This window comes from Panicum virgatum, chromosome 1N, assembly GCF_016808335.1.
Source record: "Panicum virgatum strain AP13 chromosome 1N, P.virgatum_v5, whole genome shotgun sequence".
Taxonomy (NCBI): Eukaryota; Viridiplantae; Streptophyta; class Magnoliopsida; order Poales; family Poaceae; genus Panicum; species Panicum virgatum.
This window is the reverse complement of record NC_053145.1, coordinates 40,259,094-40,272,933: the sequence shown is the minus strand read 5'-3', so window position 1 is coordinate 40,272,933 and position 13,840 is coordinate 40,259,094. Positions and strand designations below refer to the sequence as shown.

The 13,840-nt window shown below is 46.3% G+C and overlaps 1 protein-coding gene across 1 annotated transcript; it reads left to right on the top strand.

Moving 5' to 3' along the window:
- The first annotated feature begins 6,602 nt into the window (after window positions 1-6,602).
- LOC120653523 (NDR1/HIN1-like protein 6) lies at window positions 6,603-7,343 on the top strand. Its single transcript, XM_039931249.1, has 2 exons — window positions 6,603-6,723; window positions 6,784-7,343. Exons 1-2 carry the CDS (start codon window positions 6,603-6,605, stop codon window positions 7,341-7,343), a joined length of 681 nt encoding a protein of 226 aa, XP_039787183.1.
- Window positions 7,344-13,840: the final 6,497 nt, after the last annotated feature.

Genomic DNA, 13,840 nt, shown 5'->3' with positions numbered 1-13,840 from the left:
TTCATTGAAAAGCTTGTTAGTGAGTAAAGCATGATCTTGTACCAAATTCTCATGTGCAATACTAAGCTCCTCATGAGTCAATTTTAGCTTCTCATGTGAACAACTCATGATATAAAGTAGATGCTTTTGTTGTTCACATGTGTCTTTGAGAAGGGAGTTCTCTTTTTCCAATTTGGTTGTTTTAGCTAACTCTTTCTCAAATAGTTTGGTCATGCTAGCATATCTACTCAATAGCTCCTCATATGAATCAAGATCAATCACATTGCAATTTAATACCTTTGTGTCACCTTTTGACATGAATCAATGTGGTGATGGAGGTGAACTTGAAGTAGCAATATCATCCATGCATGAACTAACTTGATCATCAAGTGTTCTTGGAGTAGAATCATCATTTGCAACACTTGAATCATCACCATCAATCTTGTCAAGTGAGATTGTTGTAGATTGATCATCATCATCATCATTTGACCATGAGGGGGAGCAATCTTTCATAACCACCATGTCGTGGATGTGCTCATCATCCTCATGCACTCCCTTCTTAGGCTTCTCATCATCATCATCATTACCATCAACGGAGGCCGCCCCATATTTCTCATTGAGATAACTTCAAATCTCGTGGGCGGTTTTCATGTCCATGACCTCACAAGGTATGCAATCATGCAAAGATCTAAACACGATGTTAATAGCTTGGATGTCTAGATCTAGGCATTTCTCTTGTGTTTGAGTTAGATTTCCTTCATCTAACACATGAGAAAAACATACATCTACCATCCACCATATTTGAGGGCAAATAAACTTAAAATTGCATATCATCATATTTTTCCACCGTGCAAAGTGTGTGCAAAAATATGTAGACACTCAACATCTAGCCCATAAGTTGTCATCCTCTCGGGTCGGTAAGGACCACAAATGAGAGACCACAGCTCTGATACCACTTGCAGGGTCGAGATGACGGACTAGAGGGGGTGAATAGTCTTTTCTAAAACTTAAAACGTTGTCAGCTAATTGTAAGGATCACCGGGGTGTTCGACCCTAGAGGGGGAGGGGGTGAATAGGGTCGCTAATCGCTTTTTAACCTAGGGCTCAAACTACTTGCATAAGATAAACCTAACACGTCCTATACATGCTAGTTATGACTAAGGTTTATCTATGCTACTCTCTACTTACCCCTAAAAGACTTGCCACCTAGCCAATCCTAATCAAACTAACTAGGAAAGTAAAGGTACGCAAGATAGAGTAAATGCGGAAACGTAAAGCGGTAAGTAAAGAGGTAAGTGCAAGAGGGATGCAAACTCCCGAGTAGACACGGTCATGTAACGTGGTTCGGCACAAACGCCTACGTCCACGGGACACCGAGGCTCTTTCGATCACCGTCTTGCACTTCGCCACCAAGGCGATGCCGGCAAGCAAAGGCAAGTGCCCCTAAGACACCGAGTCTCGTGCACCGCCACCGTCTCTCTCGGTCACCCGGCCGTAATCCACTACGGAGCTTCTCCACCAAGGAGGGGTCCTCCTCTTCCCCCGCACAAAGTGTCGTTGCCACTCCACACCAAGACGGAGGGTCACACGACAGATCACAAGTTGCTTGCCGCAGCAAGACTTCTCTCAAGGGAGCTCTCGCAAGAACTAATCCCTATTACAAGCACTAAGCACTCTCACAAGTGTGCTTAAGCCTATATGATGTACAATAAAGCTCTATGGTGGTTGGAGATGTTCTTGGGTGTGTGTGGGATGTCCAGCAACTCCAGCACACTTCAAATGGCCGGGGTGAGGCGTATATATAGGCCACCAAGTCTTGTAGCCGTTGCTCCAACGGTCAGCTGAAATTCTGTGTATCACTGGAAGAACCGATGCCTCTGGCAGGGGTAGCGTCGGTTCTTCCGGTCACTCATAAACCAAAGTAGCCGTTGAAGTCCAGACAGCTGATGCAGTGACCACCGGCTGAACCGATGCTTTGTTCCGATGTATCACCGGTTCATCCGGTGCTTAAGAATCTTCTCCTGACAGCTGACGTCATTACACCGATGGTATGCACCGATGCTTCACCGGTTCAACCGGTGCTGAAGAATCTTCTCCTGGGGTCTTGACATCGTCTCTGGAACATAGGATGCCCAATGCACCGATGCCCCCTTTTTGACCCGTCGGTTCAACCGGTGGCTATAGGCTGACTTGGCTTTGATTCCCTTCTGCACCAAACTTCATAGCGGAACCCCCGTAGGGGCAGCCCTTCGGGCCTTGCTATGCCTATCTTTTCTTTCTCTTTGTCATCACTTGAACCTAAAAGCTTGAGAATAGTCATCTTAACAATCATATTAGTCCAAGTGTTGTGTTGTCACTCGATCACCAAAATCACTTGAAATGGCATAAATGGTGCCATGTTCCTTACACTAACCGAAATAAGTGCGGAATTAAATTAATCGATCTAGTCAAGACTACACCCTTCTATCTATAATTTGCACTTTACAAAAAGATTCTAATTGAGCAACTAAGATGTCGGGCTAGGTAAATCTCACCTACACAAAACTAATTTGCAAGGTCACACAAGCCTATGCAAACTCAAACAACCGAGGAGCTCCTACACATACTAGTATGCAAAGTTTACAAAATCTAAGCACAACTAGTAGTTCTCGAAAGCAAGGCTACACAAGCCAAACTAGAGAGCTCAAAATTAATTAGCTACACAAACTAAGCAAAGTGACTAACAAGGCTACTCAAGCCAATTAGTCATGCAAGAGTCCTACTTCTATGCCACACAAGCAAGAAAATGATTAGCAAGCTACACAAGCTAACTAATCACTAGAGCGACTACACAAGCACAAGATATATATGAATATAAATACAAGAATTGTCATTTGAAGAAAACAAACCACCGATAAGAGTCGACAAAGTTGACACGATAATTTTTATCCCGAGGTTCATTTAGTTGCCACCAAGCTAGTCCCCGTTGAGACAAGCTCCAAGGTTGCCGCCGATCCTCTTGCTAGTGGTGACTCTCAAGTAACACTCTCCCACGTGGAGTGCTCACACCGAGATCTAGCACATGATCCGGCCGGACCACTTGTTGCTCTTCACGTCTCGCTCAACTAGAGTTGCTCTTCGCGGCTCCCGCGGGGTGAGTACAATACCCCTCACAATCACTTCTCCGGAGCACCGCACAATCTTCTTGCGGGCTTCACAACGGAGACACAGCACCAAGCCATCTAGGAGGTGGCAACCTCCAAGAGTAACAAGCACCACCGGCTTGCAACACGATCACCTAGTGCCAAACTCTTGCAATCTCTCAATGCAACACACTAGAATTGCTCTCTCAAAATCAGATTACACTCTTTGCAAGCACAAGTGAGTTAGAGGGCTCTCAAACACTCTCACACAAGGACACCAAGTCCCCAAGGTGCTCAATATCTCAAATGGCTTGCCACCACCTCTATTTATAGAGAGAAGTCCCAAACTAGCCGTTACACTCAAATCACGTGAAAATAGAGTTTTCACGGACAGTCCGACCCACAGGGACCGGACGGTCTGCCATTTCAAATCCAACGGCTATATTCTCAATAAATGCTTCTCAGAGTCGACTGTTACAGCCCGGGCAAATGGTCCGCCTCACAAATAGTGGACGGTCTGCAGTTCATTTGGACACCCCATACAGAAAGACCAAGTTTCTACGCCCGTTTCAGTTTTTAACGGCGGACCGTCCGCCCCCATGGACCGGATGGTCCGCAGTTCACTTTTGACCACCATTCAGAGCCAAAAATGGTTCTGTTCGAGCTCAAACGAGGCAACGGCGGACCGTCCGCCCCCCAGAAGCGGACCGTCCTCAAGTCTATTTCCAGCAGAAATGAATCTCGGTAAAATGGCCATAACTCTTAGCTTCGATGTCCAAATTAGGTGATCTTGGACTCTATGGAAAGCTTATTCAGAGTGCTACACAACTCAACTGAATATTTGATCCAAAACATAATGGATCAAAGCATTATTCCACTCCAAGGGCCAACCTAGTCTCCGGAGAACACCGAAAAGCCTTTAATGCTTCCCGAAGTTGATCAACATCCAACACCTTCTCCTTTGCAAATGTGCCAACAACACCAAGTGAACAACACCATATGCATGTGTGTTAGCATTTTCACAATCATTTTCAAAGGATTTTCACTTGATCTCACCACGCCACTCGATCCTAGCAACATCGCAATGTTAGATCGCTCAAGTGGCACTAGATGACCGATATGCAAACAAGTTTGCCCCTCTTGATAGTACATCCATCTATCCTAAATCCGGTCAAGCACTTCTCTACTCAACCTTAGACTAGTGAAATGAAATGCCCTACAAGTCATACCTTTGCCTTGCGCATTTATATTTTATCTCCATTCATCAACTCCATCCGCCAAGTGTCGATGCAACCAATGCACCAACACCATCATGAATGATATGATCCAATACATATCATCACATGACCACTTTGGTCCATCGATCTTGACCTTGTCCGCTCTTCACCGTTGCCTCGGTCCATCGGCACCAAGTCTTGCCCAAGCTTCACCGCCTCGTGGTCCGTCGCTTGAAAGCCTTAACTTGCTCTTCACCATTGCAACCGGTCCATTGAGCCAAGCCTTGTATTGATCTTCTCCACTTTGGTCACATGACTCCATGTTATGTCTCATATGCAATGAGTTTCTTCATCACACTATATATGCATAGCATCAACACTTAGCATTTTCTCCTCCATGGCACATATTGCTCATATCAGTGTCTTTGTGTGGACTAATCACCTGTGTATCTCAACATAAATACTTATTAGTCCACCTAAGTTGTCACTCAATTACCAAAACCAAACAAGGGCCTTTCAAAAGTTCATCCATAGAGTAGTTTGCCGTACAGAGGTACAAGAGTGGATTAACATGGAGCCCACATTAGGTCTAGCCAAACCACTTTGGACAAAGTACACTACTAGAAAAATGCCCTTAGGCACCGGTTGAGAAGGCCCTAATGTACCGGTTTTTCCAACCGGTACCCCGAAACCGAGACTAAAGGTTGTTGCCTTTAACACCGGGTAAAACAACCGGTACCAATGACACTCATTTTTGTCAAAAATATGCATGTGGTGGTGGCTGGGATTCGAACTTGGGACCTCTAGCGTCACGTGCACCTTTCTTACCATCTCACCTACACATCACTTGTGATGGAAAGAGAGATATTTTCCTTTTGAAGTAACCCTTGGATGAGCCTTAGGTACCGGTTGGTAACATCAACCGGTACCTAAGGCTCTTAAGGTACTGATTGGTGTTACCAACCGGTATCTAAAGCTCATCCTTAGATTCTATCAACCCCAAAAGTACCGGTACGAAGATGAACCGGTGCCTAGCATACTGGTACTTTTAGGGTGGACTTTTGGCTTGTTTTCTACTAGTGGTAGTTGCCAGTTATACTGAGTTATCTCCAATAAATTTCAACCAATCTCAATGTGGGACCCATATTACTTTGGCCAGACTAGCATTTACATAGAACTCGCTCCGCCTCGTACCATTACCTAACACAACCCATTTTGATTTATCCAAACACACTTCACATCAAAACCAACCCCATAAAATCCATTTCAATCCACCTCACTAGCAGGCCTACCTTTAACCTCTCATCATCCTTTGCAAGGAAAGGATGCTGCAAGAAATATGAGTATTAGTGACGAAAATCGTTGGGACGGAAGTTGAAAAACTCACAGAACTGTGGCCATTCTGTGACGATTCAAGCAAATCCGTCACTAAGTTTAGGTAGACGAGTATCTTTGTAATGAATACGAATTTTCATCACAAAAATTAGTGACGGCCGGGCGCAAAGTGCCAGCGGTTCTATGACTTCGGTTCTATGACTATGATGATCCCAGTGACGCAGCAAACACGTCACTATTTTGCTTTAGTGAAGAATTTTTTCTTGTTTTCTACGATAACTATTGATCATCGCTGATATTCAATTCTCTTGTAATGTAATTGGCTATTAGCCTCACAATGACAGCTCTATTGAGCTGATTCCCCACGGTTCTAACTACCAGCTCGCGAACGTAGCTTGCCTAGGAGGAGCATGACTGCATGAGGATCCCGGCCGTCTCGACGTGCTCCCGCCAAGCTTGCAGCTTCTAAAATAAAACGGGAGGGAAGAGAATTCCCACGCCAAGCTCGCGACCGCTATCGCGCCTTGCTCCTTTGCATATATAAACCCTAGCTGGATCCAGATTTCTAATTAAGAAACATTTTAGGAACACCAACCCTTAGCCAAAATTGCCCTTTTGGCCTTCTATCACATCACATATGGGTAATGTGTTTGCTTATCCATACACAAAAGAGATCAAACCTGCAAGCAGGTTCCTTTCCTCAGGCGGGCACGTGACGTTGGGCCTGCTCCGACTCCGAAGTCCGAACACACGAGTTCGTTGATCGATCGAACCCCTTCCCTTTCGGATTCAACCATGACAGACCCTCCATATAAGTATTAGAGAAAGCCCTGCGATTATTATTATTTACCCACGGCTCACCGAGATACTACTGTTTACCGTACGTGCCGCACCCACGCTGCATGCAAAGTTTGACTGGCCGTCCGACGAGGTAGCAGCAGAACGAGCCATGGCACGCCTGGAGACGATCGGTGAGGACGAGGTGTGCGTGGACCTCGAGGCCGGCCGCCACTCCCCGCCGCCGCTGCCGGCGACACCTCCCACCGCTGCGGCGAACGAACTCTCATCACGCAACACTAGGAAGAAGAAGAAGACGCGGACGGGCTGCGGCTGCTGCTGCCGGCGGCTAGCCTGCTGTTTCCTCCTCGTCGCGGCGGTCGCCGCCGCGCTCCTCGGCGCGCTGTACCTGGCGCTGGACCCGAAGCTGCCCCGGTACACGGTGGACGCGCTCACCGTCACGGCCTTCGGCATGGACGACGACCTGACGGCGCGAGCCCGGTTCGACGCCTCGGTGCGGTTCGAGAACCCGAACCGCGCCATCGGGATCCGCTACGAGGACGGGTCCAGCCTCTCGGTGTGGTTCCGCGGGTACCGCCTCTCGGAGGGCGCGCTCCCGGCCTTCTACCAGGGCCCCCGCGCCGGCGCGGCGACGGTGCGCGTGGACATGGGCGAGGCGCGGCTGCGGGGCACGGGCGTCGTGGAGGCGATGCGCCACGTCAACGGGGCCGGCGGCGGGGAGCTGCCCCTCGTGTTCCGCGGCGAGGTGCCCGTGCGGGTCAGGGTCGGCCCCGTCACCACGGCCAGGGTGACGCCCAGGGTGCGGTGCGACCTCGTGCTGGACAGGCTCGCCACCGAGGGCAGCGTCAGGGTCAAGAACATGGACTGCAAGTTCAGCTTGAAGCTCTGGTGATGCTTTAGTAGCACGGTAATATGTACACACAAACAGCAGGTGATTACATTTGTACCGATTAGTGATATATTTAGTTTTTTTTTCCTAGGACAATACGATCCACATAGCTAGTGTCCCACAACATAGCGTTCGCTCTAGCGGGCATATGATGCTTGAGTTGTCAAAACGCTTTGTGGCTTGTTGAACTGATTTTGCCGTCATGATCAATTGCTCAAACATCTCCTATTTTCGTTTTCCCATTTTGCAAAAATGACTGGTAGAGATGACGATACCACATCCACATAAACGGCACAGATTAGAGTAGTTTAAGTTAACTTTACAGTAAATTGCACCGCCGGTCTTCAAACTTGGATCGGGTGTCATTCAAAATACATTTTTAAATCCTTAAACTTGCTAATTGTATAATATGGTGTCCAAATCACAATTGCTTAAGCTAAATTGAAGGTTATATAATTTGTTCAAATATAAAAATATATAGAAAACATATAAATGCAAATAAAATTTATAAGAATACTTGTACAACTATGTACAAATACAAAAGATGTGCATACATTTTTTTTAAGAAAACAGAACGCATATGACAAAATTTATAAAAAAAGTCAAAAAACGAAAAAGGAACAAGTTTTGGAGGAAATATTGAAAAAAGTATTGGGGATACATTTTTGAAATAAATTTTGGGGAATATTAGAAAATATATATAAGAGTTGAGCATAAAAATTCTTCCACTTTAAATATGTAAGCCCCACATGAGCAGAAATATTTCCACTTCAATTTTTTAACAAATAGTGATTTAGACTTCACATGATATATTAGTAAGTTTGAGGATGAGGATGTGCATTTTACTTAGTCCAACAAATTGATAGACTAGATCAACATTTTTTTTTTTGAAAAATGTTGATTAGTATGTTCAACCTATTGAAATTGTATAATCTAAATGTTGATTTTTTTAAAAAAAATATAGTAAATAAAAATATATACATATTGGATCTTATTTTATTGCATTAATTCCAAACAACACAGTGGTTCAAATGGATTTCAAAATATAATAGTGGTTTGAGAGAAAATCGTAAGTTTGAAACTGAAATGAGATCACATTCGCAAGCTCCAATCTAGTGTTGACACCTGTCCATCAGTTGGCCACCCACATGCCCGCAAACAAGCTTAGTACCAACAATCTCCATTGTTGCACGAATCTCCAACAATAGTAGAAGATATGAAAGAAGAAAACTTTCAGAAGTTGTATACGATGCCCAACTTCAAAAGCCGGTAGATGAAGCCTGAGAAGAGGAATAAGAAAGTGCCGACTTCCTTCAAATTCAAACTCTCCCTAGCTATCTGTCAGCCGGAGAATAAAACAAAAGCAGATGTCAAACTCAGCATTGACCGCTATGATTTTACAATAAACCATGTTTCTAGTTATTTCAACCATGCTCAGTCGGAATAAAAAAAGATGCTCGGTCATCAGGATGAATAATGTTTAGTTACTAGTCAGCATTAGTCACCTTGGACAGGCACAAATATGTGCAAATAAACACAAATCCGTGGACAAAAAAGTATCAGTAATGAGCACCTGCAGGAACAAGTGAGGCGACGCAGGCACACAGCCACCCGGAGGCAAGGCGCTGATGAGTACCACAACCGCATGGCGATAAGCAGCACGCACAGACACTGTACCACAGCCCCGCATCACCGACTACGTAGGAGTCGGTACAAACTGGTTGTACCAACCATCAATCAGTATTGCTTTGCCCACTCCAACTATCTATCGCTGTCGGTGGCGTTTGTATAAAATTTTACTGACCAACAATTTGACACACTCAAGAGTTTTACCGGGCAACACATCTATAACGACTCATTGTTTGTCACTAGTTTTACTGACTGATTATTTGATGGTACTAGGAGCCTTTCCAACTCATGGTTCAAAGGGATCAATTGTCCAAAACGGCAAGAAAGCTACTTGATCTACTGTCCAAAACGGCAAGATGAAAAGCATGCATCAAATTTGTGAGGAGATAAATAATAACTCCTAGTAATGTCACATAGATCATTAAAACAAACTAACCTAGCTCACAGCCATAAAGTTTGAATATGGTCAAAGAATCCACATTTCTACATCTATCACTCTGAGCAAGCTATCTCTAGTCTCTAGTCTCTAGTCTCTAGGACCCAAGTAGACGTTTACCCCTCGGTGGGTTCGCTCCCACGGTCCCACCCTGAGTCCGCTCGCTGCTAACAAGAACGTGCCTCCCTTCCCTCCTTCCCCGTCCGCCCCCACGCCTCTTGCCGGTTACTCCACCCACGAGCGCCACTCCCTCGCCGCCCCGCGCTCCGCCGGGCCGTCGCTCCGCCGCGCCTCCTCCTTCACCGGTCTGGCACGCGCGCGGCCCTCCTCCTCCGCCGACCCGCGCGGCCCTCCTCCTCCGCCGGCTCGGCACCGCCGTCGCCTCGCTCCGCCGGCCCGCGCTCCGCCACCTCGGCGCCGCTGACCCGCCTTCCCGTCGCGCCGTCGCGCCTCCCTCCGCTTTGCGCCGCAGCTGACCCTCCTCCTCGGCCGGCTTGGCGCCGCCGCGCCGCTCCGCCGGTCGCGCTCCGCCAGCTCGGCGGCGCAGACCCGCCTTCCCGTCGCTCCGCCGCGGTGGGTCCGCCCGCGAGCCGATCCGGCGGCGCCGCCTGCTCCCTCCTGTCGCCGCTCTCGCCTTGCCGGGCGCGCCCCTCCTTGCCCGGTCCGGCACGCGCGGCGCCGAGCCACGGGCCTCTCTGCCGTCCCGCGCTCCGCCAAGCCGCTCGCAGTTCCTCCTCCGCCAACTCGGCGCCGTCGACACGCTGCGGTGGCCGGCTGCCTCGCCCTAGGTCGCGCGTCCTCACCGAGCCGGAACAGCAAACCCTGCGCTTGGCGGCCGTAGGCGACGTCGACGTAGCCTCCGTCGAGTGCCGCGCGGGCGCAGGCGTTCCACTGCGGCGGGAATCAGCCGTTCTTTTGCTGAGGTATGAAATTGGGGATCTATGGTAAAAAAGAATTGTGCTTGGACTTTTGCCATTTAATTCCCGAATCAATTGGAGCATTAATGTGTTGAAACTGGGGATCTATGCACATCTGTCTTGAAAATTGGAGCATGAATGTTTTGAATTCAGTTACATGATGCTTACCGTGAATTCAGTTACATGATGCTTACCGTGAGTCCTGAATGAATTGGAGCATGAATGTCTTGAATTCAGTTACATGATGCTTACCGTGAGCCTACTGTATAATATATTCCGTTTTGTAATGTTCTTTACTGCTGTATTAATCTCTTATTAGGTACTACTCCGTACAGCTAGAAAATCTTCTAATTCTCTTATTAGGAAGCTTACGAAGCAATGGATCTTTACATGCAGATGATCAACTATAGTTTAATACCCATTAAGATAGAACCCTTCATGCAGTGCACTAAAGATATGCAAACTCTGAACTATTCCATATATTTTTCCTTAATAAGAACTAAGCATCAAGGGGGGCAACGACATTTACTTGATATTTAGTAAGCATCAACAACAGCGATTTTTTTTCCTTCTTTGCTAAGCACTAAGCTAGGCACCATGACATCCCAATAATTGCTACCTAGCTGTTTAACAGAAGTTCCATCTGCATTTTCTCTACTAAAATTCAGGAGCATAAGTAGGATATTATGATCAAATTCAAAACCACAAGCAGGACAGTGTGTCTTGAATAATGGATCAGATAAGGCATTACTTGCTAGCTGATTAATCTACTATTCTGCACACTAAATGGGATGCCATACCTTCTAGTTCTTATACATGTTCAACTGCAGAATGAGAAACATAGATCAAAGGTACTGAAACTTTAATGGTTACAAGCAAGATCCAGTGATTAATCAATTATTATGTCTACTCTCTGACCTAACAAAACTGATTCAGCTTGGCTACTTTGAGGGAAAAGCAGAATTCCACTTTGCATGATCTAGTGATTGGCCTGTGTATTATTGTTGTACAACATCATTGCAAAACAATTAACTATAAGGCCTGTGTATAATTGAATCTCTGACATACAATTCTCGCAAATTGGAACTCTACTTTCCACTCAAAGTAGCCGAGGTGAATCAGTTTTGCTAAGTAGAGCATATAGGTTCAGGCCTGAAATCAAATCTGCAATTGGGAAGGTTCTCCGTACGGTTCAGGCCTGAAATCAAAACTGCAAGAGGTACTAACCTGACGATTCTGCACGGTATGCGGGAGACCGGGGAACGTGTCGCCGACGGTGAGGGCCTCGGGCTGGAGCAGATCGTCGGGGAGGTGACGAGCTGGCGCGCCGCGAGCTGCAGGAGGGGCGCGCAGGAAGGAGACGAGCTGATGGCGACCAGCCTCCTCTTTGCGCAAGCGGATGCGGACCCCTCGCGGCGGCAACCAGGGCACCTCGAGGCGGCATGACAGTGGCGGGGCGCGGCGAGGAAAATGGAATGAATCATAATTTCCTATAAACAGAGAATCCCCTTAATAAGTGAAGGATAATAATATTTTTTGCCAGATGAATTGTGAGTTCAGTGTGCACAAAATGTGAATGCAAGTATCTATGCTAAGTAACTCATTTACATTTTTCATGAACATATACATGGATGAAAAGAAGTTCTTTGAGAAAATGAAACAGCAGCTAATATAATAACATGAAATTAATTAGCATAAACAACTTGGCCAAGGAACAAAAACGTGCCACTTGTTTTACTTAGTGTGAAGATTTTGATAGTTGATATCAACAAGGACAGGATGTAGTCAGTCACCATATTTCTCCAGCATGCCCATGTTCCTGAAAATTTGCCATGCCAGGTGAAATACCACTACGCTTCTGCATGCCTTTCAGAGTCAAATTGGCAGGACTACTTTTGCTTATTTCAAACTCCAAGGGCTGATGTTTCATCACAGGGCCATTGGATTCTTTCTTCATATTCTTTGATGCTCTCAGGTTATCACGATCAACTCCTACACTACTCATTGGATTTGAGTGATCTTTCTCAACAATTTCTCCTGCAGAAATGTAAACCATTAGAATCAAAATAAGAGAAAGGTATTAGTAAACCTCACAATACTTTAGGTGATTCACCTTTATCTGATGATTCTGCTATCTTCCGTTTTTCCTTGAGTAGGGGAGCAATCAACACCATCAGTTTTACTACTAGAAGGAACATGTGGCTCCTTTGAGGGCTTTGACATATCAGCCAAGTCAAAAGCATTTCCTACATTGGCTCCACCATGGGAACCTTTCACTTTCCCCGATATACTGATGTACTGTATATTTCCCTTAAAAGTTGGAGAAATAGCTGCGACTATGCCTGCCGTAGCATCATGACCACCATCCTTAATACTATTTTCAGGTGCAGGAACTATATAAAGAGCATGAAGGGCTCTTGTGGTCTCATCTTCAGTTATTTTGCAACTATTCATTCCAGGACTACAATATGTAGCAAATATCAAAATAAACATGCTTATACCAAACAACACATGAGTACTTGCAAGAAATGAATAAAGTGGATGCACTTACAGCCAACTCTGCATGCTACACCGCCATTTTTTGGGAAGTATATCTGGAATTCTGGATTCATCCCATAGGGTAGAAGGCGCCAGTTCTCACACTTGTCGCAGCACACCCATTGTTCATTTATTACAATAGGTGCTGGCGCAGTCAGGGATGTGGATGATTATCCAGTCCCATTCCTATATACTCAAAGGATCTGATTTGTTATCAAACAAGGTAGAGATCTTGAACTCACCATCATTTCCAACTCCTGATTTGGTACCAGTCTCCCCAAATAAAATGGTTTTTTTTATCAAGCTTCACACTCTTATCTTTTGGATATGAATTAGCCAAATCAATTGTATGGTCTAAAGCATAATCTTGATCTTCACCATAAGATTTTCTGTCTCTGTCTTCATTCAATTGTTTCTGTGCCTGGAAATTGAGCTTCTTCCCAGACAGGGCAGCTTGCGAAGAGGAAACTTTCTTGTTCTTCCCTTTTATAAAAACTCGACCGGGCGGGGGAAAGACCGCCCCCGCGGCATTATATTAAGAAGAGGCCAAGTTGACCCCGGCCGAGAAAACCCCCGAACCCCGGCTCTTGATCTTGGGTCTGGTGCCACGTTCCTGGGACCGTTACCCAACGGGCCGGGACCAAGCTGACCACTCAGCCCACTGGGTCTGGCGCCACGTTCTTGGGACCGTTACCCACCGGGCCGGGTCCAGGCTGACTACACAGCCCAAGCCATCAAGAGCACAGCGAGGGGGATTTTTTTCCGCAGGCGGGGGAAATCCGCCCCGGTGGGGGTTCGAACCCCCCACCTACGGGTGCCGCCGGTTGCGCCCAGACCGACTGAGCTAACAACCTTAGGCTGTTCTTCCCTTTTATCAGTCCTGAATAATTTCTATCAACATTTCTTTCCATGATATCCACGGATTCTGCACCAAACAGGCTTCTCATTTCCTTACTTTTGTACTGAGATACTTCCTGTTT

Coding starts and splice junctions, on each gene's coding strand:
- LOC120653523 (XM_039931249.1), top strand. CDS start 6,603: ATGGCACGCCTGGAGACGATCGGTGAGGACGAGGTGTGCGTGGACCTC. Junction 6,724..6,783: donor GGCGAACGAACTCTCATCAC/GCAACACTAGGA, acceptor GCCGGCGGCTAG/CCTGCTGTTTCCTCCTCGTC.